Here is a 27,193-nt window from a genome sequence, read left to right as displayed (position 1 = left end):
TACTCTAATAAAGATGTTAAAAAAAGAGAGAAAGGCAGGTTAAGGTTGGAGAGTGGATTGGAGTCGGAAGGAGAGGATGAAGATAAGGAAGAAAAGTACAGTTAAGGACAATACTGAATTTGAAATCCAGTCAGAAGGCAGCTGAATATATGGAATCTGTGAGTCAGGATGTATTTGGAATAGAAGAGTTCAGAGAGATTCATCACATAGAAGTGTTGGTGGAAGTCATAAGGATGGATAATGCTGCCAAGGACAATGTACAGAATGAGCAAAGGACCAGAGCAAAGGATCAAAGGACTATGGATCAACCTCTAGGAATAAGTATATTTTAAGGCCAAGCATAGAGACAGGAGATTTTAAGTGTAACAAAGAGGTAAAATAAAAATGAGGAGAGCTTAGTATCATAGAAGTTGAGGGAAGAGAGAGCTTTGTTCAAGAGTGACCAATAGCATTGAATGGTGCTGTGGAAACCAATATGATGACTTCCAAAGTGTCTGTTGCTTTTTATATTACAAAGGTCACTAGTGATTCCCCGTTACCAAAAATGATCGATTTGGTAATTATTCAACTTTGAAACAGGTTTAAAATAAAAGACATCCTTCTTTAACTCCGAAGTTATTTTTGTACTTGAAACATGACTACATATTGTAAATATTTCTATACAACCCCCCATTGTACTAATTCTAGTTTTTAAATGGTAGTAGTATAAAATTGTCAATAAATAGTTATTTAGCTTCCTAAGTAGTATCAGACATTCCTTCAACACAATATTTAACACACTCATTTACTTTTCCACAAATTTCCTCCTTATCCATAGCTGCAGTGCCTTGTTTTATTATAAATGTACCTCTACTGACAAATAATAAATGATTTACCCAAAGCTACTTTCTCATATGTGATGGTACGAGTGCACTAATAGCTAATTTATAAGTATGCTTAGAGTAAAATCTCAACACTTGAGAACCACTGTGGAAAGAATCGTGCTACAGAGAATCAGTCCATATGCCTGAGGGTTTGTCTATTTAAGCAAGAACATCTGTTTTTGCATGGAACTCTTTCTGAAGAGAATTCCTGAATTCCCACATTCTTAAAATATCCTAGGTATAATTTGTTATTTTATTTTTTTGCTGACTCAGGGGCATGATTAAATATGTGAGTTAGTGAGAGATGATGGAACACATACATGCCCTCAGGAGCTATTGAGAGATACAGGGCTATTTGCTCTGACGCCAAATGAAACCAAATGTTATAATTTTTGAATTCCAGTTCCACTCTTTTATTATGTTTCTATCTCCTTCTCCCTTGCTTTCATTGTGTCAGTTGTTGCTTCTTCATCATCTCAGTGCACAAGTCGGGAATAAATTGTCTTCCAACCTCCCAACTCGTGCTTCTAGTCTGCTATGGATGGAAAACAGAAAATCGGGCCATTAAGATAACATAGGAAGAAAGAGTTAATAGGCTCTGATTAAAGGCCAAAAGGTCTTTGTCATCATGAGGCTTACTTGATGGATTTGGTGACATTTTGTAGGCTACTCAGATTATTTTCTTTTTTTCTTTTTTTTTGGTTCTGAGTTATATTCCAAAATGATAAATCTCTCAAATAGGTGAGGTCTGGATAAGTGAACCAACTGTATATTTACTTCTATGTTTTTGTGTACCATATCTAATTATAACATGCACAATTTTTTAAATTATTTTCAGCATGTTAGACAACATTTTTTAGATGTATTAAATCATGCTAAAATAAAAACACTTCTGCACACAGCTCCTGAAATACTTTAAGACATTGCAACTTTCAGACTAATAGCAGCCTGTGAAGACTGGGGCTGGTTTTTATAATACATCATTGGAGGTTAACTCTATGACCTTCTCCTTCCATAAACAACTATTATTGGGAGGGACAAATTAGGAGTTTGGGATTAACATATACATACTACTATATATAAAATAGATCACCAACAAAGACCTACTGTTATAGCACAGGGAACTATATTCAATATCTTGTAATAACCTATAATGGAAGAGAATGTAAAATATATATATACACACATTCATAGGTATACAGTCATACATATATATGTATATGTATAGCTGAATCACTTTGCTGTACACCTGAAACTAACACAACACTGTAAATCAACCATACTTCAATTAAAATTCTTTTTTTAAAATAATAAAAGTTAAAGGGGAAAAAAAACAACTATTACTAATACTCAGTGTACCCTAGCTTTTCCTGATGGGCTACGTAGAAATCAGTTTCAACTACATGTTGGTATTACCTCACTCTGTCTTTTGTGAAGGGGCTGGCAGACTACTCTGGTCTCTATTTTTTGTGTGTGCGTGTGGTACGTGGGCCTCTCACTGTTGTGGCCTCTCCCGTTGCAGAGCACAGGCTCCGGACGCGCAGGCCCAGCGGCCATGGCTCACAGGCCCAGCCGCTCCGCGGCATGTGGGATCCTCCCAAACCGGGGCACGACCCCTGTCCCCTGCATCGGCAGGTGGACTCTCAACCACTGTGCCACCAGGGAAGCCCTCTGGCCTCTATTTTTACCTACTGGAAGCCGTTCTCTTGCCTTCCACCCTACCAGAGTACTGGTTTTCTATCAGTAAAGATAATTTTCTGGAAAATTTCTATTGATCCTTCAAGACCCAGTTAAAGCATCACCTCATCACTGAAGCCTTCCTTGACTTATGCAGGACATACCTAAATTTGCCTTCTTTTGTGTCCTCATTAAACCTTACCAAGAGGAAAGGGACGTGGCTGGGGAAGCATTGCTATTCCAAGCAAAGTGTTCTGCATGATAAAATGTTTGAGGGCATTTAAAAGGCTACAGCATATTTGGGAAACACCAGGTTTAATACGGCTAAAACATATGGTACATTTGTGAGTGTGACAGGCTGTAAGGCCAGAATGTTAGATTGGGACCACATTGAGAAAGGTCATTCATCATGCTTAGGCTTTTCACTTTTATCAAGCAATGGGTCATGAGCATAGATAGGTTTCTAGGAATGCTACTATGTTAGAATCAGATTTATTTTTAAAGGATAACCAACAGTATTACAAAACATTTGTCTGTTTTGGGGAAGAATGTATCAGTTTGGGGTACTAATTAGGAAATTGTTGGAATTATATTGCTGGGAGAAGATAAAGACAGTGGAGACAGACAGACTGGGATAGATTCATAGTCTTTTGTAAGACTTGATGATAAATTGGATGCAGGGAACAAAGAAGAATGAAGTCTTGAGGAAAATCAAAGATCAGGAAGAAAATGGTACCTCTCTATTGTCTAAAATGAGAAAGGCAGGAAGAAGAGTAGACTTCTTTTAGGGGGGTAATCATGCTAAGGGAAAGAGAAAATGAGCTCATTTTACTAAGAGGAGGTACCATATAGTGGTTAAGAGCAAGTACTCTGAAGACATACTCTAGGGTCTAAAGTGAGCTTTACTTCCTATTTACTATGTGACCCTAGAAAAGTTATCTAACCTCTATGAGCCTCAGCTTACTCATCTATAAAATGGGGATACTACTACTATCTCTCTCAGAGAATTGCTGTGAGGTTTAAAATGAGGTAACATATTAAAGTATTTAGAACATTGGCACATGGCTTATAAATGCTATTTTTAATTTTGAATTTTTATGACGCTTCTAAAACATCCAGTTAGCTATTTGGACAGGTAGGATTGAATACCGATATAAGCCAGACTTAAAAGCTGGGGAATCACTAGAACATAGTTGGACGTTAAAGCTAGAGAAGCAATTGAGAGCATTCACATATGTGTGTATCAATACATATAGATGTATATGTATATGAGCTTATATACGTGTGTATATGTGTGTCCATATGTATGTATAAACAAAAATGATGACAGAATGGGACCAAGAAAAGAACATAAAGAATAAAATAGCCAAGAAGTAAGAAGAAACGCACGAAGAAGATAGAGAAAGAACAGTTAGAGGTATTCAGTAAGCAAGGAGAGGATGGTGCCTAGAAAGCCAAAGGCAGGAAAATTTTCAAGGAGGGAGTGACCAATAGAGCCAAGCAATCAGGATTGGAAAGAAGCCACTGGACTTTGAAATTCAAAGATCATTGTCAACCTTTTGAAGAACTGTGAAAAAGTTGCGTTGTGAAAGGTAATTTAGGAAACAGAGAAAACAAGTATGGATGATTCTTTTAGAGACTTAGACTATAAAATGAAAAAGAAAGATGAGAAGCTACTTTGAAGGATAACTAGGATCAAAAGAAGGCACTGTAGTATGGGGGAGACTTGAGAAGGCTACTCAGCTGAAGGAAAGTCAATGAACAGAGAACATATGAAGATATATGATTTATTGTCTATTTCTTGAACTACTGAAGATAATAAAACTCCTATCACAGGTACAAAATATATGAGCTAGAAAACTTCTGTGAGAACTTAATAACCTCTTTTGGAATCAAAAAAGGGGGGGGGGGGGGGGGGTATGTAGTTATTATTTAAAAATATAATTAGTCCTGTATTTTAACAGAATTACTTCCTGAGACTGTAATAACATTTTGAGAAGTCTCAGGATACTACAGAAATAGAAAAGTAATTCTGTTAAAATACGGCACTCATTTCATTCTTTAAACAACAGATTTTAAACTTTTGTTTTTCATTCTGTATTCTGAATATAGTTTTGAACTTTTAGATATTTTTTTTCATCCACGTGAAATAATCCAAATAAACAAACCCACTTCACAATTCTTCTGAGAGTACCAGGCTCTGTATATAACAAATCACTAACTTTCGTACCTCATTAAAATAGGAAATTTCAAATTGTGATTTGCATATGTTTGCATCTATAATCAGTATTCAACAATTTCTTGAATACCTAGCAAGACGTCTATGATCCTTCCATGTTACTTGTTAAAAACTTGCCACTTTTATCATCCCATTCAGTCCAGCTTCGTGAAGGCTAGGAAATGTCATTCCCACCTCATTGTGTGGGCTGAACTATTCTGTGGCAGGGGTGTCATTTAAAGGTCAGACAATACAGTATACACATGTTGGCATCACATAGACCTGGTTTCAAATCATAGCTCTACCTCTCAACAGCTGTGTGATTTTGAGTGCGTGAGTGATCTGAGTGAGGAATGAAAACTTTGAATATAGATAAAACACTTAATTCCTCCTAAGCAAACTTTGCAAGACAAGTACAAACTCCTACATACAACTGAAAGTCAATGAGATTTAGTTAGGTAAGCCCAAGCACAGGAACAAGAACAAAGAGTTCAAGAAGTCATCTTAAAAAAGACAGTTTCCAAACCTTTCAGTAGAGATGTTAAATTTTATTGAAATAAATTGTATAATAAGAAGTATATTTAAAAAAGGAAACACTGAAAGGAAATCCCCCAAGTATTAAAAAATGTAATACACTGGCCATAAAAGGCACACCATAAAAGTCTATCTGAAATGTTCATCATAGCTGGAGTAGAAGTAACAATTAACAAATGTCTTCAAGTATTTGGAAAGGGATTATAGTTTTGTAACACTACAGTATTTTCTTTGGACAAGCCAAATTATCTATCTGCTGTAGTTTGAATCTCTGGTGAAAACAGGTAACTACACTTAACAATAAAATTAAAAAGGGGAAAAGAAACTCTTTGTTTTTATATCAGATAAGAAATTTTAATATTTAAACACTCTCTACTAAATAATTTCATAAAATAAACGTGGACCCATGTTCTCTTCGTTGAATGACACTACAAGGGTTTAAAAAATATTTCAGAAAGTGTTTCCCATGGTACATTAAATGCTAAACACTGTCTAAAAGAAAGAGATGGGCACCACAGACTAACAAACCTGGCATCGAATTTGACTGTCCCACTTACAAGCTGTGGCACCTTAGACAAGTTATTTAATCTCAGCCTATTTGTCTCATAAGCAAAATGGAGATAATAATAGTACCTACATAGCCGAATTGTGAGAATTAAACTAGATAGTATATGTAAATTCAAATGTTTAGTCCAGAATCTCACACGATAAGTACAGTCAATAAATAAGAGTTCTCATCACTAAAGAACAATGTTATCTTTCATAAAATGGCTCATTTCCTGAAACCATCTAAGAAAAGATAGCAAATTTTGTCATTTTCTAAAGAAGACATATAGGCTGGGTCTACACAGGACTATGAGACAGACCATGACCTAAGAGTTGCAATTCAATCCTCCCTATTCTGGGCAGTGAAACTTCTGAATGCTGTGTGAATGGCACAAAAAAAGAGATGTGTTTAGTTTTCTTAAATTTCTACAACGAGCCCACACAGACTTCATTAACCCTCAGGATAACGGCAGTGGCTGAACTGTTTGCCCTCTTGCCCTGATTAATGCTAAGGCTTTAACTTCCATGGCTTATTACAATAATTACTAAATTTCTATCCAAATATTTATGATCATCATATTTATAATAATCCAAAGTACTTTTCCTAATTTTAAACAAATTGTAATTTTCACAGACAAAACCATAGCTTCTATGAATGACCAAGCAACAGGAAGAATTTCATTTTTATGTTCCCTTCTATTTAAATGCTAGCTAAAATGGAGTTGGTGTCACACAAAACCAGTACTCTAAATACAACCCCGGAAACTAACTCACCTGTAATTGCAAAGCTTCATGGTTTTCTAATCCTTCCACAATTGGTGAAAATCGTTCTCTGTTATTTCGTTCTGCTGCTATAGTTATAGCTCCTAAAAGTTTATCTAGACTATAGAAAAAAAAAATAGAAATGAGAAATACATCTTACACATACTATATGAATATGGGTTATCCCTTATACAGTCTTCCCTGTTTTCTTTCTGGTGCTTGATGTTTTCACATAGACCACTACAATTTAAGAATTGTGTTCTTGTCCACATATTTCTACAAGTCAAATGTTGATAGAGTTAAATAACTTTAGGGAACCAAAATGAAAATTCAATTTGAAAGTCTTGAGGAAAATAATTTTTCTGGGTGACATTTAAAAAAAAATACTTAATTGATAAACATTAAAATTTTAAGTTTCAGGTTTTGATAGTTCATGTGTTAACATAGATATTAATGTCACTTAAACGTGATATGGCATTTACAATTATTCAAAGTTTATTCAAGTGTAAACGGACTGTAATTTTATAATAAAGTGCTGAAAAGCGTAAATATTTTTTAAAGAACTTAAAAAAAAAAACAACCCAGGATTCTTTGAAAATGGAACAAGGAAAAAAACCTAAAAGAGAAAGCCCAGTAAATTAGAGAAGCATCTATAATTACCAAGCACAAGAAACTTATTCACCTGAACAAAAATATTGGAAACTATCTCTGTACAGTGTCTGAATCAAATTAACCTCTATGTAGTATACTACTATTATCAAACTATATTTGAAATTATAATTAACTCATAAAATATACCAGGGTAGGGTACATTATATGAATTAAGTACTGAAAACCTAACAGACTAGAAAAATATTTCTTACTTGTGTATAAACTGATTTTTCTATAAAACCTAAGGAAGGAAGCCTATCTGCATAAGTTATTTCATGCTCAGTTTGTTCTCACTGAGATAAGACTTAATGTTGTGTGATAATATTTTTATTCAGTGTTTGTCTTTTGGTTTCGAAGGATGAACCAGCACTAAGCAACATCTCATTTTATTCCAAGAGGTATAAGAAAGTCAACATATTAGAAGAATCCTAAATCTTTGCCTGCCCCATTATAATTCAAACTGAGATGATTACTGCCACATAGAGTGTTCAGAAGAAATATTTTAGTTCATGTCCGTAGCAGGTATTACATTCTTTATCTCAATGGTTTCTTACCAACTGGATATCAAATCTTTAATTTTGCTTCTAACTTAATATTATTTCCATAAGAAGAAATGATCTATGCATAGTCAGCAACAACTTGCTAAAATTGGCACTTATGTGCACTCTGAGTAGTTACCAACAGCCTTTTGTTCTTTCCAACCAGTTAATTTAATTCCATTAATATTGCTTCATCTTTTCACTTACCATAGGCAGAAAGGATGCTCAACATCACTAATCATTAGAGAAATGCAAATCAAAACTACAGTGAGGTATCACCTCACACCAGTCAGAATGGCCATCATCAAGAAATCTACAAACAGTAAACACTGGAGATGGTGTGGAGAAAAGGGAACCCTCGTGCACTGTTGGTGGGAATGTCAATTGATACAGCCAGTATGGAGAAGAGTATGGGGATTCCTTAAAAAACTAAAAATAGAACTACCATATAAACCAGCAATCCCACTACTGGGCATATACCCTGAGAAAACCATAATTCAAAAAGAGTCATGTACCACAATGATCATTGCAGCTCTATTTACAATTGCCAGGACATGGAAGCAACCTAAGTGTCCATCGACAGATGAATGGATAAAGAAGATGTGGCACATATATACAATGGGATATTACTCAGCCATAAAAAGAAACGAAAATGAGTTATTTGTACTGAGGTGGATGGACCTAGAGTCTGTCATACAGAGTGAAGTAAGTCAGAAAGAGAAAAACAAATACTGTATGCTAACACATACATATGGAATCTAAAAAAAAAAAAAATTGGTTCTGAAGAACCTAGGGGCAGGACAGGAATAAAGATGCAGACATAGAGAATGGACTTGAGGACACGGGGAGGGGAAGGGTAAGCTGGGACGAAGTAAGAGAGTGTCATGACTAATATATACTACCAAATGTAAAATAGATAGCTAGTGGGAAGCAGCCACATAGCACAGGGAGATCAGCTGGGTGCTTTGTGACCACCTAGAGGGGTGGGATAAGGAGGGTGGGAGGGAGACACAAGAGGGAGGAGATATGGGGATATATGTATATGTATGGCTGATTCACTTTGTTACACAGCAGAAACTAACAGAACATTGTAAAGCAATTATACTCCAATAAAGATGTTAAAAAAAATAAAATAAAATTATAGTACAAAATAAAGCATCTAGTTAATTCAGTTAAGGAAGTCAAATTTTGTGATGTGCATGTGTGAGGCTGTATGTTGTGTAGGGTATGTATATGTGTGTGCCTGTGTGTGTGTTTAGCCAAAATTACTCCCTAACTGACCTTTTCCCATTTTTCTAATAATTGCTTTACCTTCAACTAGACAAAATTCTATTCATTAACTTTGACTATCCAACTTTGAAGAACTCTCCATTAGGATTCTATCTTTTTAAACTTATTTTTCAAAGAATCAAAAAAAAAGCTAATATCCAAATAGATAAGGTAAAAATATCGATATTTTTTCTAAAATTTAATAGTATTTTCATGCAAGTTATCAAAAGAAACAGCACAAAAGTAGGACTTGTTAATTTCTCAAGTGTCATTTTCTATACAGTTAATATAATAATAGAGCAATACGTACATGTTCTCTTCTCCAACAATACAAATAGCAGAAAGTATTTTTACTATTTCAGTCATCATGTTGGGTTGTTTGGGGTCAACTGCTCTTGCCAACAGTAAAAGGCTTCTTTCATCCCCTAGAATCCTTTTCAATCCAAACTGAAAAAAATTTTTAAAAATGAACTTTCATTCAAAATGTTTTTGGAACACATCGTTAATTTTAAAAAGCAACTAAACAATGATTTTCTAAAAACCAATACCTCCACAGTGAGGTTCTACTTAATTAGATGAATGTTCTTCAAATGCAGTTGTTTGTTTTTTATTTGAAATGACTGCATCTTGGAGTTTTGTCCTTTGGTCAGATATGATCTCCATTAGCCTGCCTAAAACTTCCATAAAAATTTGGAAGAAATATGGGAACCACCAATATTTTCTCAACAAAGAAGAATATGTAAAGAACATACTGATATGATTTTCTAAAGCAGTTCTGCTTATGTCACTGGGTCTCCCTGGAGATGTCTGGAACTCATGGTTAAATTCTCCAATATGTTTGCATGGAAAACTAAGTTGAACAAAAAGGGTAAAACATTGAAAAGCTCTTTTGTATACTACATGCCAGTTAAAGAAGCAGTAGACCTCTGTATGGATTTTCCCATACCTTCTCTCTCTTAGCCTCCCTCTTTCAAGCAGTTGTGCTGCATTACAAAAGTTATGAACAGAAAGAAATGGAGCCTGGGTTTTACTAAGTGTCACAGTCAACTAGGCAGAGAAGCCAGACACCATTTTCATTTATTTTCTAGGCTTGAATATATGCATGCAAATGTGCATCATAAGAATGACTAGGTAAAAAAATGAAGAAAGCTCAAAACTCAGGTTTTCACTACATGAAGAAGGTAATATTTTCTTTGACCTTTGTCCCACAAATTATTTCTCAGATTTCTTATGAAATATGTTTGCTCCTTGTTACAGTTTAACAGTGAAATCCAACAACATTTCATTGGAGCAAAATTGCCATTTCAAGCTATCCTTTAGTTAAACACCACACATTTGAATATTTTCATGGTTCCTAATTTATCTTCTAAAAGAATTCAGGACTAAAAAAAACATAGCTAAAGCTCTTAAATATGACTTTACTCGAGGTCATAACAAATAAGGAAATTTACAGAGACAAGACAAAAAAAGGAAATGGAAGAGACGAGATTAAAAAGAAGCAAAGAAAAACAGAAGGACTATGTAAGTATAAAGGTAGCTGGTAAATAATAAGTAGTAAGGAAAACAAGTGATGTGGAAAACTGAGAGAGATGTTTACCATGCAATTACCAAACTTAAAATAACTTTAAAAATCAGTTAGACTGAGAGTGAAATCATTTAATTTTTCAAATTTCCATTTTATTATTAAAAGTAGTTTGTAATGTATAGGGACATACTCAAAATAAAAATGAAGATATGAGAAATGATGGAAAACCATCAATCTAAACATCAGAGCAATATTACAGCAATGGAAGTTAAGGGACAATGGGTTGCTTTTTATGATCCTATTATTACATGCATTGTATAAGCAAAAAGAGTTTTTGAAGTAGGTAATCAAAACTCCTCAGGGCCAGCAAATTTGATGTATGAGTCATTTCAGATGAAAGTTTCATTCTTTGATTATGACAATTCATTCCAACATGAAATGGATATATTACTGTATATTTTTTTATTTTGAATGTGTACTTTATGCCCATTGTTTCACACGCCTATAATTTAAAAGACCTACCATTTACTCATGTTCCTAGGACCTATGTGCAAGACATTAACATGCTCTAACTAAAGCTTAATCTTAATATAGAATAATCTAAGTTAAACTATCGTGTTTTACAATGTTATTGGGAATGTAAATTGGTACAACCACTATGGAGCACAGTATGGAGGTTCCTTAAAAAACTAAAAATAGGGGCTTCCCTGGTGGCACAGTGGTTGAGAGTCCGCCTGCCTATGCAGGGGACACGGGTTTGTGCCCTGGTCCAGGAAGATCCCACATGCCACGGAGCAGCTGGGCCCGTGAGTCATGGCCAGTGAGCTTGCGTGTCTGGAGTCTGTGCTCCACAATGGGAGAGGCCACAACACTGAGAGGCCCACATACTGCAAAAAAGAAAAAAAAAAAAAAAAAAAACTAAAAATAGAACTACCACATTCCCCAGCAATCCCACTCCTAGGCATATATCCAGAGAAAACCATAACCCAAAAGGATACATGCACCCCAATGTTCATTGCAGCACTATTTACAATAGCCAAGACATAGAAGCAACCTAAATGTCCATTGACAGAGGAACAGATAAAGAAGATGTGGTACATACATAAAATGGAATATTACTCAGCCATTAAAAAAATGAAATAATGCCATGTGCAGCAACACGGATGGACCTAGAGATTGTCATGCTGAGTGAAGTACATCAGACAAAGACAAATATCATATATCACTCATATGTGGAATCTAACTTAAAGAAAAGAAACAAATGAACTTATTTACGAAACAGAAACAGACTTACAGGTATGGAAAACAAACTTATGGTTACCAAAGGGGAAACATGGGAGGGGAGGGATAAATCAGAAGCTTGGGATGAACACACACAGAAGACTACTTTACATATAAGACAGATAACCAACAAGGACCTACTGCATAGCATAGGGAATGCTACACTGAATTCTTTTCGAAGATAAATTAGGAACCATGAAAATATTCAAATGTGTGGTGTTTAACTAAAGGTTAGCTTGAAATGGCAATTTTGTTCCAATGAAATGCTGTCAGATTTCACTGTTAATACAGAGTAGTACTAACCCATATGAGAAAAGAATCTAAAAAAGAATAGATACATGTATACGTATAACTGAATCACTTTGCTGTAAAACTAATGCAACACTGTAAATCAACTCTACTCTAATAAAAAAAAAATCATGTTCTTCAAAACTGCCAAACTCTTAAGTAATAAATAATTACATATGAACATATCAATTTCTGTCTCGTGGGAAAAGGCTCTACAGGAAATGTCACTTTCTCTAGTAACTATACTGATTACAGTTATATCCTGGAAAGCTGTAAGAGTTGACTACTCAAGTCAGTAAGAACTTAGATCAGAGTCCTAATTTTACAGGTGAGGGGACTGATTGGCAGAGAGGTCAAATGATTTTCTAAAGGCCACACAACTTAGTGGCAAATCATGGACTATATTTCCTGATTTCTAGTACAGTGTTGTCTTTCCTTTATTTCTTTGTTTCCCTCAATTGAAAAAAGAGATCCATCTTGAGCTGTGGAGAAGCAATGTTCATTAACTGCTTTCTTGTTAGGTATCAGATTCTGCATAACTTTGTCACCAAAGACTAAGAGCTCAGAAGTTCAGAAATTCTGTACTAGTACTGATGGAAATCTTTCTGGAAGAAACTTCCAAGAACAGCACAAATAGTATATTCTATACGGGAGACTCACGTCAATTGGCAAGCATCCATCTGTTCCACATGCCAAAAAATTCTTTGCTGATACATGTGTGTATAATATACACATAATTATACATAATCCCACACACTTAAGAAAGACTGCAGATCACTTAAGTAGATAATCTTACTGCATTGGCTTTTAATAGCTATATTTTACTTCTGGCAAGTTTTGGGTTATTGTTATAATTAGTTATTTTTAATAAATATTTTGAGATTATTAAAATACCATATAAAGGGAATTATTCAATTAGTGAATTAGTCAGTGGTATTTTACCTATAGGAATATAGCACAAATCATGTATAAGAGAGTAACAAAACAAGTTTATAGAAAAAATGACTTTAACTTCATAACCTGAGCAAAGACTACTTTTAGAAGGAAAACCCTTGTCTGGCATTCCTAGAGTCCCTCATAATGCAACTGGTATCACACAGGTACAAAAAAAAAACCCTGGTATGTGCCAGAAATGTCTTTTATGTATGTTAACTCACTGACATTAATTGAACATAAAAAGAAAGAAAAATCTTAACCTTATAACGTTCTCAGCAAAAAAAAAAAAAAAAAAAAAAAATCAAATCATAGCTTTGAATTGTCCTTTACATTAGAATAAAAACTCTCTGTAAGGAAATGGTATTCAACCTATCCCATTTAAATTTTCCTACTACCATGGAAAAAAAAGAGTATTAAAGAGTATTATTTGATTTGGGAACAAGACTTGTATGTTTGCATGATTGCAAAAACCTGCCAATAAATATTTTGTGAAGGAAAGTATATTTTAAATAATATTTAAATGAAACTCATGATGATTTGCATTATAAAGACCCTTTTGAAAACTGAGTAAGCATCCACTATTTTGCCTGTTTCATGGTGTCTGTCGGGCAAGTTCTCACCTTTTGCGACAGAGGCAGAAATAAATACTACTTACCTTATTGTTCATAAATGCTTTGAGGCACTGAATAAGTTTATACTGATTCTTCTTGTCAATATTTTCTTGCCTGAATAAAAGGAAAAAACATATTATGCTGTGCTTAAAAATGTCCCCCATGGTGATTTTTTTTCATGTTTATTCTTACTGTTTCTTGTCCAGAAGCTTTTCCAGCACATCCAACAAGAGTCCAAGACCTTCATGGCCAAAGTTGTTAACCCAGCTATTAAATAAACAAGAAAAAAAAGTATAAATAAGTTTATATAATTAAAACATTAAATATCCCAAATTAAATTTTGATTTTCAGATCTGTTAATGCTGTCTTTATATCGCGTGTCCTTCTTTTTTCCACTCCCATTGCTTTGAGTATTGACTCTATGGGGATGACTCAGAGATCTTTACCTCAATCCCAGACTTCTCTTCACATTTTAGATTGCCCATTCTACAGCACTGCCTTGGTTGTTTCACCAGTGTCGAATACTTAAGCCTGAATTTACAAAGCCAAATTTCTCTTCTCCTATGTCTCTGTTCTCCTAAATCAACTCCTCTTCCATATTCTGATAATAATACTACTATCCCTTGCATCCTTCAGACTTGAAATACTGGCATAATTTCTTGATCCGCCACCTCTTTCACCTTTGCATTTATTCTGTTCATTCATTTAACAAATAGTTATTGAGTTCCCACTAAGTACCAGGCATGTTCTAGGTGATAGAGATATAACTGGCAACAAACTAAGCCCCTACCCTCATGTAGCTTACCATCTACTAAAAGGGAGACAGAGCATAAATAACTAACTATATAATAAAATGTCAATGCTTTGGTACCATGAAGAGAAATAAACCTTGGCAAATGGAATAAGGAGAGCCAGGATGTTATTTTTTAATGTGTAGTCAGAGAAAGATTATTTGATAAGGTGATATTTGAGCAGAGCCTTGAAGGAAATAAGGACTTTCCTAATAGAGGGAATAAAAGCAAATAGGGTGCTGAGGTGGTAGCTAGTGTGCTTGGAATGTTCCAGGATCTGTGAGGAGACCTGTGTGGTCACAGCTGAACAAGCAGGCTTGGAAGCAAGAATGGCAGGAGATGAAGTCCCATGTGTGACAAAAGACTTGAAGACTGATCACGGAGAACTTGATTTGACTTATTGTCATGACCCTACTCTACTACTACTCTACTTCTAGAATGACTCCCTTTCATTGTCTACCATTCTAATTTAGCCCTAGTTACCTTTCCTTTAATATGGCAGAAGCCTCCCAACTAGGGTCTCTGAGGCATCATTCTTTTCTTTTATTCATTTTATAAAATGCCAGATTACCACAGTCTTCTGTCCAAAAATTTTCTCTGGACTATTTAACACATTTCAAGTCCTGATTCTGATCAAGCCTCAACCTACCTTTCTAGCCTCAGGCCTTAGACCACATGTTCCAATAAAAATCAGACATATTCTCTTTCCTGGAGTCTTCCCTGCATTTCCCTGCTTGACCTCACTTCCCAGAAGGTAACTCCAACTCCGTCTCTCCCAACCCATCAAGGCTCAACTTGACTGTCAATTCCTCCATTAATGTTTTCTTCCTGTAAGTCCTCCATCCAAATGCATTATTTTCTCTTTGAATGCCCGTGTTTGTGCATCTCTTACTACTTGACATTATGATTCATACCACAAGTGTCTTCACCCACCTTTCTGGATTATAAATTCTCTGAAGACTGTTATATGATCTCACTCATCTTTCTGTCTCCCATAATGCTTAGCAGAATGGATTACATATAGTCAACACTAAATATTTTCTAATTAAAATTTAATTAAATTTACTGACTTGTGTGGTTAAGAGAATCAGCAGAATCATATTGTCCAAGAACTTTACAAACGTAAATTAACATACAGCAGGATGCCTGTGAAGCAATAATGAAAATCTATACTCGACATATTTAAACCATGACTATAGATCAATTCCACAGGTTTTAAATCACATTTCATATCTACCTAAGGTAAAGAAGAGACCTAAATTTCTAAGAGACTATCAGTAAGAAATAACAGATCACTGAAGAAAATACATTTAAAAAATAGCTCAAATATTTGGAACCAATCACATCCACAATATATATGGAAACTCATTTTAAACAAATTCTGCTTTAATTCCCACAGAGGAAATGAGAAAAAATCAATACGGCATTGTAATGATAATTGGCAGCAAGCTACTATTCAATTGAGGCATGTAATCAACCAGTACAATGAGCTATTTTCTCTAAAGACTTGATAATCAGTGGGGTGGTAGGAGAAGGAGAAAAGGACATCAGCTCTCTAAACATAAAATACTGTATTTAATCTCTCACAGACAGAAATCAGCAGATATCCTAACAGCAGAAAATACCCTACAGCAACCTTAAAATAACAGAAATTCTGAACAAATTTATATATACAGCCCTCAGTATCTGCTTTGGCATCTGGAAAGATGAAATAATCTATGATTTCCTTAAATTTAACACTCACAAATTCTTTAAAGATTCTAAATTTTACCTGTTTCTTTTTATACCTAGTGCTATTAAAGTTATTAGGATTATTTGCTTCTTGGTCTAGGGAAGTGTTTGATACAAGACCATGATTTCTATTTGTTCACTTGAAATCAGTCACCCACACATCCCAGACTGTTTCAATTTGGGCAGCTGATGGTACTTTGGTTTCATTCAGTGAAAATTATTATCGGAGTGAAAAAAAAAAGGATACAATCATGAAACCTAAGTGTGAGGAGGCTGGGCCTATTTATTACAAAGTAGGAAGTGAAAAGTCTTAACTGAGAATATGTTAGGGCAATGCACAGAGGAGGACTGGGTAAGAGTCCTCAGAGCTTTTAAAGTAGAGAGAATGGGAGTACAAAAGGAGCCTTTAGCTAGAATAAAATAATTATGATATAGTAGGATGACACTCAAGAGGTGAAGAGGAAGGGGTACAGCTAGACATACCTTTTTTTCCCTTTGTCTTGCCATTTCTCTGTCTTTAAGCATCAAATACTTTGTAGCCTCTAGCCAAATGCTTACTGTCTGTCAGTCTCTCTCTATATACATATATACATATATATATATATAGTCTATATATAAATATACATATATTTAGGTTTTACCCAATACAAAAGTGGCCATGAAATGATTAAGTGGTTTATAAACAAAATGTTGGCTACTGTATGTAGGCAGGAATTTTGATACTGCAACACCAGAGTAAGTATAAATCGGTGGTTCTCAAGGTGTGTGTCCCAAACCAGGGGCATCAACAGCATTTGGAAATTTGTTAGAAATACAAAATTCTTGGGTCCCACCCCAGGCCTACTGACTCAGTAACTCTGTGGGTGGAACCCAGAAATGTGTTTTAATTACTCCTCCAGGTGATTCTGATGTTCACTCAAGTTTGAGAACCCCTGGCATAGAACAATGGTTTGCTGAGAAGTGGAGGAAGCCTTTCTCAAGCAGGACTCCAGGCTCAAAATTCAAGATTGCTCTAAATACCCTCCCAACCATACTATACATTCCCACTGCCACAGAACAGAGATGAGGAATCCAGTCAAAGCAAGTATATTTGGTATATTTTACAGAGTCTGCCAATTCCAGCTCTGAGTTATGCAGTACTAACTGGAATATCTAGAAGTATAAAAATACAGTTGATCACTCCGTTTAAAATCTGACTCAGATTGCAGAAAAAGATAAAGACATCAATTTTCTGTAGTATCTCAGCTTTGAAATAAGAAATTGCAATTTATCATGGACCCCAAAGTTATAAGAGACACAGAAGCAACAGAGGATAATGAAGAACCAAGCAGCAGAAAAAATGGGCGAGGAAGATGATCTCTTATAATTTCCATAACCACTCTGAACACAAGGTTTTTTTTCCCTTTCTTTTTATTGGGATATGATTTACATACAGTAAAGTTCATCATTTTGACAAAATATAGTCATGCAACCTCTAACACAAACAAGATTTGGAACATTTCCACCACACCAAAATATTCCCTCATTCCCCTTTTGTAGTCAATCCCTTTTCCTTACTCCCAGTTGCCTGGCAACCACTTACCTGGTTTGTGTCCCTATAGTTTTGCTTTTTCCAGAATGTCATTAGAAATGGAATCATACTGTATACAGCTTTCAGTGTCTGGTTCCTTTCATTTAACATAAATATTATGATATTCAACTATGTTATTGCATGTATCAGTAGTCCATTCCTTTTTATCGTATGGATATAACACAATTTGTTTATCCATTCATCAATTGATGAATATCTGGGTTGTTTCCAGGTTTTGATGAGTATGAATAGAGCTGCTATAAACATTCACATGTACGTATTTGTGTAAGCATATATTTTCATTTCTCTTGGGAAAATAACTAGGGGTAGAATTACTGGGTCTTATGATAAGTGCATGTTTAAATTTTTAAAAACTGCTTTCCAAAGTGGCTATACCATTTGGGACTCCTTCAGCAAAGTGTAACAGCTCTAATTGCTCCAGATCCTTCAAACACTTCATATTGTCAATTTTTTTGACTTTAGCCATTCCCAAAAGTGTTTTCACATAAAGAAACTGAGAAGGAAAGTAGCTAAGTAACTTGCAAAACATCATTCAACAAGTATCAGTTCTAGGACTCACACCCCCACACCTAGGTCTGACTCCAAAGCCCATGTTTATTTCAATCATACCATTAGAAATTACTAACAGGACCAGTACATGGTTTCCTGTAACATCTGGCTCATGGCTCTAGCAATAACTCATTGAAGAAGAATTAGTGGTTGTTCCAGAACTATATTGGGCTTAAACCTACAAATCTGTCTAGACACAGAATTACATGTTTTGTATTATTTAACAGCTTACTTCATTCATTTAGGTGTGATAGGTAATTTTCAACCCACGTTTTTCTTGTCTTTCAAAGTCCTAACCTTCATAAGAAATCTACCAAATACTGTCAAAGAAAGACATCTGGAGACTCCAACTAAAACTTCCAATCAAGTTTAGGTACGGCAGCTTATTGGAAAGAACAGAGCCAGATGTAGCTTATACATTTTTTTTTTTTTAAGATGGGCTATAGCCCATAATCTCATTTCTTGGTATTAACATATTGGTGATTTTATGTTATCAAGTTACCTACGTTAAAGAGTTGTCTTCACATGCTACAAATACATGGTGATATTTGTAACCATGACTTGACAGGGGACCAGGTGGAACAAATGAATCACCCAAACAAAAACAATAGAAAGATCAGTGAGGACAGTTAACATACGAGTGAGCAAGAGTCCAAGATTAGATCTGAACACTGAAAAAGAAGCCAGGAAAATTTTCTAGGGAAGAAGAGGACTGACCCAAAATGAGACAGTATTTTCTGACCTTAGGTATAAAAGGTGTGGCTATATCTATAAGGCAGTCCAACATCCCTATATTGCTCAAGAAGTTAAAAATTGGGCTTTCCTGGTGGCGCAGTGGTTGAGAGTCCGCCTGCCGATGCAGGGGATACAGGTTCGTGCGCCGGTCCGGGAAGATGCCACATGCCGCGGAGCGGCTAGGCTCGTGAGCCATGGCCGCTGAGCCTGCGCGTCCGGAGCCTGTTGCTCCGCAACGGGAGAGACAAAAGCAGTGAGAGGCCCGCGTAGCGCAAAAAAAAAGAAAGAAAGAAAATTAGAGATCTTTTCCCACCTTTACTCAAAGGTCAGAAAAATAAGCCTCCATTCATCAATGGACTATCTCTGTGAGATCGCAGAGTGACATGGTTAAGTGCATAAGCTTTAGAAGAAGATAGATCTAGGTTCCAATCCCATCTCTGTCATATTCTAGCTGTGTTATTTTTGATCGGTTACTTAAAACTTCTAAGCTTTAAAATAGGGAGGAGAATAGTACCTGTACCCCAGAAGGCCTTTGTGACTATTAAATGAAATCGTGCACAGTGAACTTGTATTAAGATATTTCTGAAAATATTAAAAATCAAAACCTTGAATGTTCTTTAAATCTTCTTGTCCAAAATACAGTATGATTTTAGGCATAAATTAAAGACTCCTTTTCAAAAATATTAACACTTAATAACATTTCATCCATTCATTTATTGATAAGTATCTTAATTGTATGAAATATGCAGAAGAATCTAAATAGACACTAAACTTCTACTGATTGATTTTTTGGAAAAGATTTAATAATTTAAATATTTGGCACTCATATCACATCATGTGCTTTCTTTAACTTATTGCTATTATTCAACTTTGTGTATATTCATTACTATATTAATGCTGGCCAATTCACATTGAAATAGACATAGAAATTACAATGGTGGGGGAAGGGGGATACGCAGAGAGAGAGAAGTCTATTTATAGTTCATGCATAATTCTGACAGAAAGATATCTAAATATATCAAGGTTTTAAAACAGAAATCTACCCCAGGCTTTCAGAACTTCTGAGGTCATTATTTTTAAAGGGCCCACTTACACTGACTGGCATGATCAAAGGAAAGAAAATCTTATATTTAATGAAAGTATCAGAGGATCTGTTGAACACTAAGTCCACGAGAAAGCAAGATTCTCCCCTCTCTAGCTCTCCAGGGCAAAACAAAGTGAGGAAAACTCTATAAATGTGCCTATTTTACGAGGAAATGATGTTCTGCTCCCTCACACATAAATGTAAAGGAAAATCCTTCACAGATTCCAAAAACTTCAACCTTTTATCCGTAAGTTGGACATTCAGACTCTGAATTATTTAATTACAGTTCATGTAAATATAACTTAAAATCAGATTAGTGGACGGATGAGTTCAGTATACTATACGCAATATAGATATAACAGGAAGTAGTGACTACATGCACGTTTATAATTAGACTGTCCAGATTCACGTCTTTCTTTCAAAAGGCTTAAAGATAAAATTAGGAAGTTCTATCATGAGTCCCATAAGCAGTAAAGGCAATTGGTCTCATGTGCCGAAGTCCAATATTAGTCATGTCATCCCTTTATCACTGTTTGTACAGTGCTAAAGGCTAGTATAGAGGGTTATGTGTTTTGTACAAAGAATTTTATTTCTCTCTAATGGTGTTCTATTCCCATGTGTAATCTCATACTACAACCCAAATCACTGGAACATCAGATAAAACGAAGGATAGTCCAGAGTTTCTTGGGGGAATTGATAAAATTGGTAAAATTATAAGACATGAAACAACTAATTCAAAGGGTTGAGGAGACTTTAAAGATGATTGCAAATGGTGTTTACATATTTTAATACCAGGGAAACATCTCATTTTAATACCAATGTTGCCAATGTAATGTTTTCAGTGAAATTAAAACCAAACCTTAGTTATAGGTCCTTATGGAAAGAAAAAGGGTGCTGGGTGATTAAAACTAATGCACAACCCAATGCAAACAGTATCATACCTTCAGTCCACATATCAACATCTCCAAACAGTAGCCAAGGAAAACCTAGTATTTTCAGCCTTTTTAAAGGATAATTTGTTCAGCCAAATCAACTTCATAGATAATTCCACTATCAATAACATACATCCGTGAAAAAGATAAATGTTAACAACAAAAACAATATGGATTTGTATATGCTATGACTGCCTTGGTCTTAACCAGATAAAAAAATATATATCCACTCAGGTTTGTCTCCATGAAAGTAAATACAATACCCTTGGGCATTTCAATGTCCTTCGAAACTATTCATCATGGTTGATTAGTACATGAACTATTTCTGACCAATTTAGAATATCTATTATTGGTAACACTGCCATTTCCAGACATTTGTACAAAATCCCTTTGAAGCATGATATTCACTGACCACTTATTTCACCTGATTCATAAAAAGGTTGAATATGTCAATTTTCCAGCTCTCAGTGGTTTTGACTTCAGTATTGAAACAGGTTACAATTTCCTTAGAAAACACCAAAGAAGACACTCCATCTTTCCCTATATCCTCTGCTTTTTGCTTAAGAGGGTTTTACCTGGCTGCATTTATTCTCCCCATCAGGTCTCATTGGAAAAATCCTGCTCTGTTTCATGCTACTCACACATTTTTTTAAGAGTTGCTCACAACAAATTGTAAATGCCTGAGTTACATATAAAAATCTCCTGAGGGCAATAGTTTAAGTAAAATTCTCCCTCAAAGGATAAAAGTTTCTTATTTATTAAAATCAATTTCTTAAGCTCTCAAAATTATCAATACTTTGGAGATAGTCATAATGGCTTAAGTCCAAATCTGTTAAAATGCCCAAAAGGCTATCGAGCAAAGAATATTTTCCTCCTCACCCTTCTTTAAAAAGTATTCTTAGAAAAATATAAGAGACAGTCTTAGCCTAATGTAATGATGAAAACAGAATGTACCAAAAATATGAATGAAATTAAAAATAGAGTCTTTATAGTAAATAGAGGGGAAGCAGGGAGAAAGACCATTCCAAACATTCAAGCAAAAGCCAGTCATGTTTTAAATTTTCTTCGTATGTTTGAAATTGTGAATATAATTATGTTAGCATACTTAAGTCATCTTCTTAGTGATATAACCAGTCAAACTTATAATAAAATGTTAACTTCCACAAGAAAAATGTATTTTCCTAAGCTAAGTAATAAAGTTAAAATTCTATCACACACTCCACAGGACGTCCAATTTCTTTTAGTAGTGGAATTTTGTTAAAATGAACTTACTCCAGGAAATCACATTCCTAATTTATACACCCTGGAAATGAAAGAGAGCTGACACCAAGTTTATTGTGAATAAGGTTAGAAGTTCTTTGAATGCAAGGAGGAAAACAGAGAGGTATTAGCAGGTACCGCCACACATTTCATTTTTTCCTACACCAATCTGCATGTTATACTAACTGGCTCTGGTGGGCAGCAGAGAAGGTCAGTGAATGCTCTCTCATGGTAACAGGGGTAAGGAGAGTTGAAAGATAATTGCTATTTGATGACTGAACAACAGAAATGCAACAGTCCTTCTCACCTACCAGGTGCAGTTCCAAAAACATATAATTAAAGACTCATTATAGAGTGTGATAGCTATGTAGACAAAGATCAAAGAAATTTAATGTTCCTGAATATTTTTAGCACAGGATAACTGCAACCAAACCACAAAGAACCATTTCTTTGGGTCCTCATGGTGGATGTCAAAAAATCTCAGCAAGTTCAAATGTTTTATTGTCTCAGAATGTGATCCGTAATGGTAAATTTCTGGTCTTTTCTAGTTTATCTTTATATAATATTTTAAAACCCCCTTCCCCTAAAACTGATAAAGATACTATGGAAATTATGTGTGTACCTGTATGTACATATGTGCACTCTTAAATATAGTTAAACATCTTAATATATCCAACTTTAATAAATTTTTTCAAAACATAATCATTGAATAATGAACAGTCAAAATCCTTAATAACCCCACATTAAACACCATGAGAATTGTTAAGGCTTATCTAACACAAATTAAACCAAAAAACTCACTATTTTTCTCTTCCACAGTGATATAAATCATCTAAAACAATGACAACAAAACAATAATAATAAACTGTATATGACATACAGATAAAATCTTTATAGGATTACAATGCAGTATAATAAAGTCCCTAAGAAAGAAATATTAGCCTTCTACTATATTCAACCTACCTTGCACTCACTTTCAGAAAAATCTAGAAACATAGCTACTCCTAAAGTTACAATATTTGATAAGTCTTTGAAAACATATGAATGCTTTTTAAAGAAAGCATAATGCTTTAACTGCTTAAGTAACTTTGACCTCCTTCAAAAATGCAAGGACCGGGCTTCCCTGGTGGCTCAGTGGTTGAGAGTCCACCTGCCGATGCAGGGGACACGGTTTCGTGCCCCGGTCCAGGAAGATCCCACATGCCGCGGAGCGGCTGCGCCCGTGAGCCATGGCCGCTGAGCCTGCGCGTCCGGAGTCTGTGCTCCACAACGGCAGAGGCCACAACAGTGAGAGGCCCGCGTACCGCAAAAAAAAAAAAATGCAAGGACTTTCTTTTCAATTGGAACAGTTAAAAACCGAAACAGACACAACTTAAATTAACAACAAGGTTTTATCTTCATTTATAAACAAACCTCTATGAAAGAACATGCACTCACAAGAGTAGCTTTACTGGTTGTGAAATTAAACTGTTACTCCATATTGGCTCCTTCATTTTACAGATGAAGAAAATAAAAGAATTTTATTGACTTGTTTTAGATCACAGAGCTTGTTAATGGCAAAACCATGATTGGAATCAATCATTCCTCAGTCCTTACATACCTCCCATTCAACTGTATTATCAACAATTAACAAATATATCACCAATTAGTGGTTACAAGTTTTTTGGTTATTTTCCTTTCATGAAGGAATATTGGATAAAAGTTAAAATATATTCAAATATCATCAATGTGTATATTTAGATGTGAAAGCAATACCAGTGAGGAATTTTTTAAAATTATTTATTACGGATTCTATCAAGAAGCAAGGGAAACTTTAGACAATAAACACATAGGGGATATTCAAAAATATACTTTCTTTCTTCTTCCCATATACCAATAAATAAAATAGTTAACTTGCTCAGCACAGATGCAGAGCCCTGCCATATTGCAATTCATTATTATAGATTGTAGACATACCAGTGAAGCACAGATCTGTAAATATCCACTTCAAAAAATGTAGCAATTGTTAGTTGATATTTAGCCTGACACAATAATCAAGTATTAGGAAGCACCTGGAAAAAATGGAGCCATTCAACTTTAATTTGGGAATAATAGTTCTTGGTTAGCCTTACTTGCTTCCTTACCCAGCACTAATGAAGTGGTCAGCCATCGGATTGCTTCCGATGGAGTTCAGAACACAACACCCCAAAATATGGCACCCTGGCATAATGAATATCTTAAGCTGAAGGAGTCTGAGAAAAGGGCAGAACCAAGAAGGTCACTCTGACCTCACTGCTCCCCAACCCAGCCCCTTCTCCCATGAAAGCAGGAGATAAATCTCCCATGTAAAAGTCACCCATCCTGCCTGTATGTACCACGTGAAGGAAACGCATTCTTATCATCCGAGGCAGGGAATTGAGGGCGCAGAAGGCTGTATAAAAAAACTTTGTTAAACTAACCCTTATCATCCTAGTTACTTCTTCACCATTTACTACCCCTAGCCCAAATCCCTTTGTCTTGTCAATTTCTCACAAATTTGTTGTTTCTTTGTCTAAAAGGTATAAAAGCTTCTGGCTTTGTTCAGTTCTCTGGGTCTTCATCCTCTTGTGAAGGCTCCTATGTATATGTAAAACTTCAGTAAAATTTGTATGCCTTTCTCCTGTTAATCTTTGTCAGTTTAATTTTCAGTCACAGCCAGGGACCCTAAGAGGGTCGAGTAAAACTTTTTCCTCCCCTACACTTCCTGCTAACCTCCTTAACTTCTCTATCCCTCTGTGCTTTGCCTTGCTCACTTTGGCTATAACAAACAAACCCAGTGAACAATGAACTCTTTGCTGGACAATCAGTTCCTCTGTCAATTCCTGTCTGCAAAGGGAATGAGGCCTGAACTAGAGTATTGACAATAGAAACGTAAAAACTATGCAAGAGATATTGCAAATAAGAAAATGGGCAAGTGTGATGAACAAGGAGTCTCAAAGATGACACCAAATCATACACACAGGGCTCAGAGCCAAATCCTTGAATAGATGGACGAGTGCTCTAAGTCCAGAATCATGCTTACCTAAGCTCCACAGTATGTGTTCAGCATGGTGCTTGTATCTCCACAGCACTATTTGATAATTCATATTTATCTAGCATCCCTCCTATCAATGTTTCAGAAATTTCCAGCCACATATTTGAAAAATCCATATGCATGTATAATTTGTTCTTGCCCCTCGAAATTAACTCCTCTATGGCTGTCTCTTCTTAACTTTTATTACTCCAATTTTCCAAGATCATTTGAAAGAGTTGAGAAATGCATGAAGGTGAATGCTTGCATCAAACTACTGTCATCAGCAAACACATGATTCCAACATGTAAAATAAATTCTGTCATTTATAAACAATACTAAATAATAGCAGAAACCAAAATTAATGAAAAGCTCACATGATAACACAGCACAGTGTATCCTGCATTCTATTCCTGGGAGAAAGTAATGATGAGGAAATAAACTGACAGAAGTTTTTTCAAGATACAAAACATGTCATAAGGTCAGAGAATATCCCTAGGGCAATGTCCCATACCACTTACAATTAAAATATTTTGCCATTTTAATTGATGCTTATAATGTTGACCTCAACAACATTACAAAATTCTTAAACATTTTCTATATCAAAGAAAAATGCTTAATATAGTTTTAGTGCTGGATTCATTTCAGGGTATTCTTATTCTTTGACAAATGTTAATTCACATACGGAAATTTATGATAACTCAATTTTTAAAAATCCATTTAACACTCCAGTTTAGCACTTAGTCTTTAATACTTTTTGATGAATGAATGCTGAATGTACCAATTTAAGAAACGATATCCAGGTAACTCTCTTGGAAGCTGGTGTCAAGGGTGGTATGGTACCATAGCCTTGCCCTAAAAAAACCTATAGCAATACTCAGTATTCAGGCAGCACCCTCCAAAATAGAATTAGACCAAATCTGCGTATTTTCAGTAATGCTGGGTGCTGCAGAACAGACCTAACAAATAGGAGTGGGTTGATTCTGAGCATATGAAGGTTTGAGATTCACATTCATATGGCAGACTACTAAGCTAGCTATCTCACTTGAAGCTGATTTACCTTTTCAAAGTACACTACAATGTTATACTGGCTTCTATGTTCTCCCTTCATGGATTCCATCTCAACAGAAGATTTTCAGGTTTAAACTGCCCGATGTGAGAGGCCATACACCTGCAGCTTTACTGACCAGGTGGGAAATCTCCCCAAATTAGCTGCCCATTATCTAACACCGATCAAACAGCTGGGGTCATAGAGCAAACACTGTTATCTAGTGCACATGGATCTTCTTTCAATCGACTACACAGAATACCTGTGCTCCAGGTGCTAGCTGGCATCTTTCTTTTTTTTTTTTTTTGTGGTACGCGGGCCTCTCACTATTGTGGCCTCTCCCTTTGTGGAGTACAGGCCCTGGCCGCACAGGCTCAGTGGCCATGGCTCACGGGCCCAGCCACTCCGCGGCATGTGGGATCTTCCCGGACCGGGGCACGAACCCGCGTCCCCTGCATCGGCAGGCAGACTCTCAACCACTGCGCCACCAGGGAAGCCCTAGCTGGCATCTTAATTGTGAATTGTCAGCTATCCAGCTCCTATCAAAAGTCCAGCAGAGATGATAGATATTCCAGAGGGAGAGCCTCAGGGACACTACTCAAGTACACCTTGGTAGCAGCTTGGATTATGGGGAAGCTGTATACCAGTACTATTACTCTGGGTCTTTGTAGAAATATCATGACTTTGTGGGTTTTTTTTTTTTTTTAACTCAAGGCCCCATGGAGGAAATGGACATTCACAGAA

General features: G+C 35.6%; 1 protein-coding gene across 2 annotated transcripts in view; it reads right to left on the bottom strand.

The window, feature by feature from the left end:
* DIAPH2 (diaphanous related formin 2) overlaps window positions 1–27,193 on the bottom strand; it is an 897,660-nt gene that overhangs the window by 654,020 nt on the left and 216,447 nt on the right. For both annotated transcript variants that reach the window (XM_027086071.1, XM_027086072.1), the window contains exons 7-10: window positions 13,893–13,967; window positions 13,745–13,814; window positions 9,370–9,506; window positions 6,613–6,721 (exon numbers count right to left, since the gene is read on the bottom strand). In XM_027086071.1, coding sequence (XP_026941872.1) covers window positions 6,613–6,721; window positions 9,370–9,506; window positions 13,745–13,814; window positions 13,893–13,967 — 391 coding nt within the window. The remainder of the gene's footprint in view (window positions 1–6,612; window positions 6,722–9,369; window positions 9,507–13,744; window positions 13,815–13,892; window positions 13,968–27,193) is intronic.

Source organism: Aethalodelphis obliquidens, unplaced genomic scaffold (assembly GCF_003676395.1).
Source record: "Aethalodelphis obliquidens isolate GAN/ISIS:26980383/991018 unplaced genomic scaffold, ASM367639v1 scaffold54, whole genome shotgun sequence".
NCBI lineage: Eukaryota > Metazoa > Chordata > Mammalia > Artiodactyla > Delphinidae > Aethalodelphis > Aethalodelphis obliquidens.
Note: the sequence above shows the minus strand (reverse complement) of the source record. Positions and strands in the feature narration are given on the sequence as shown.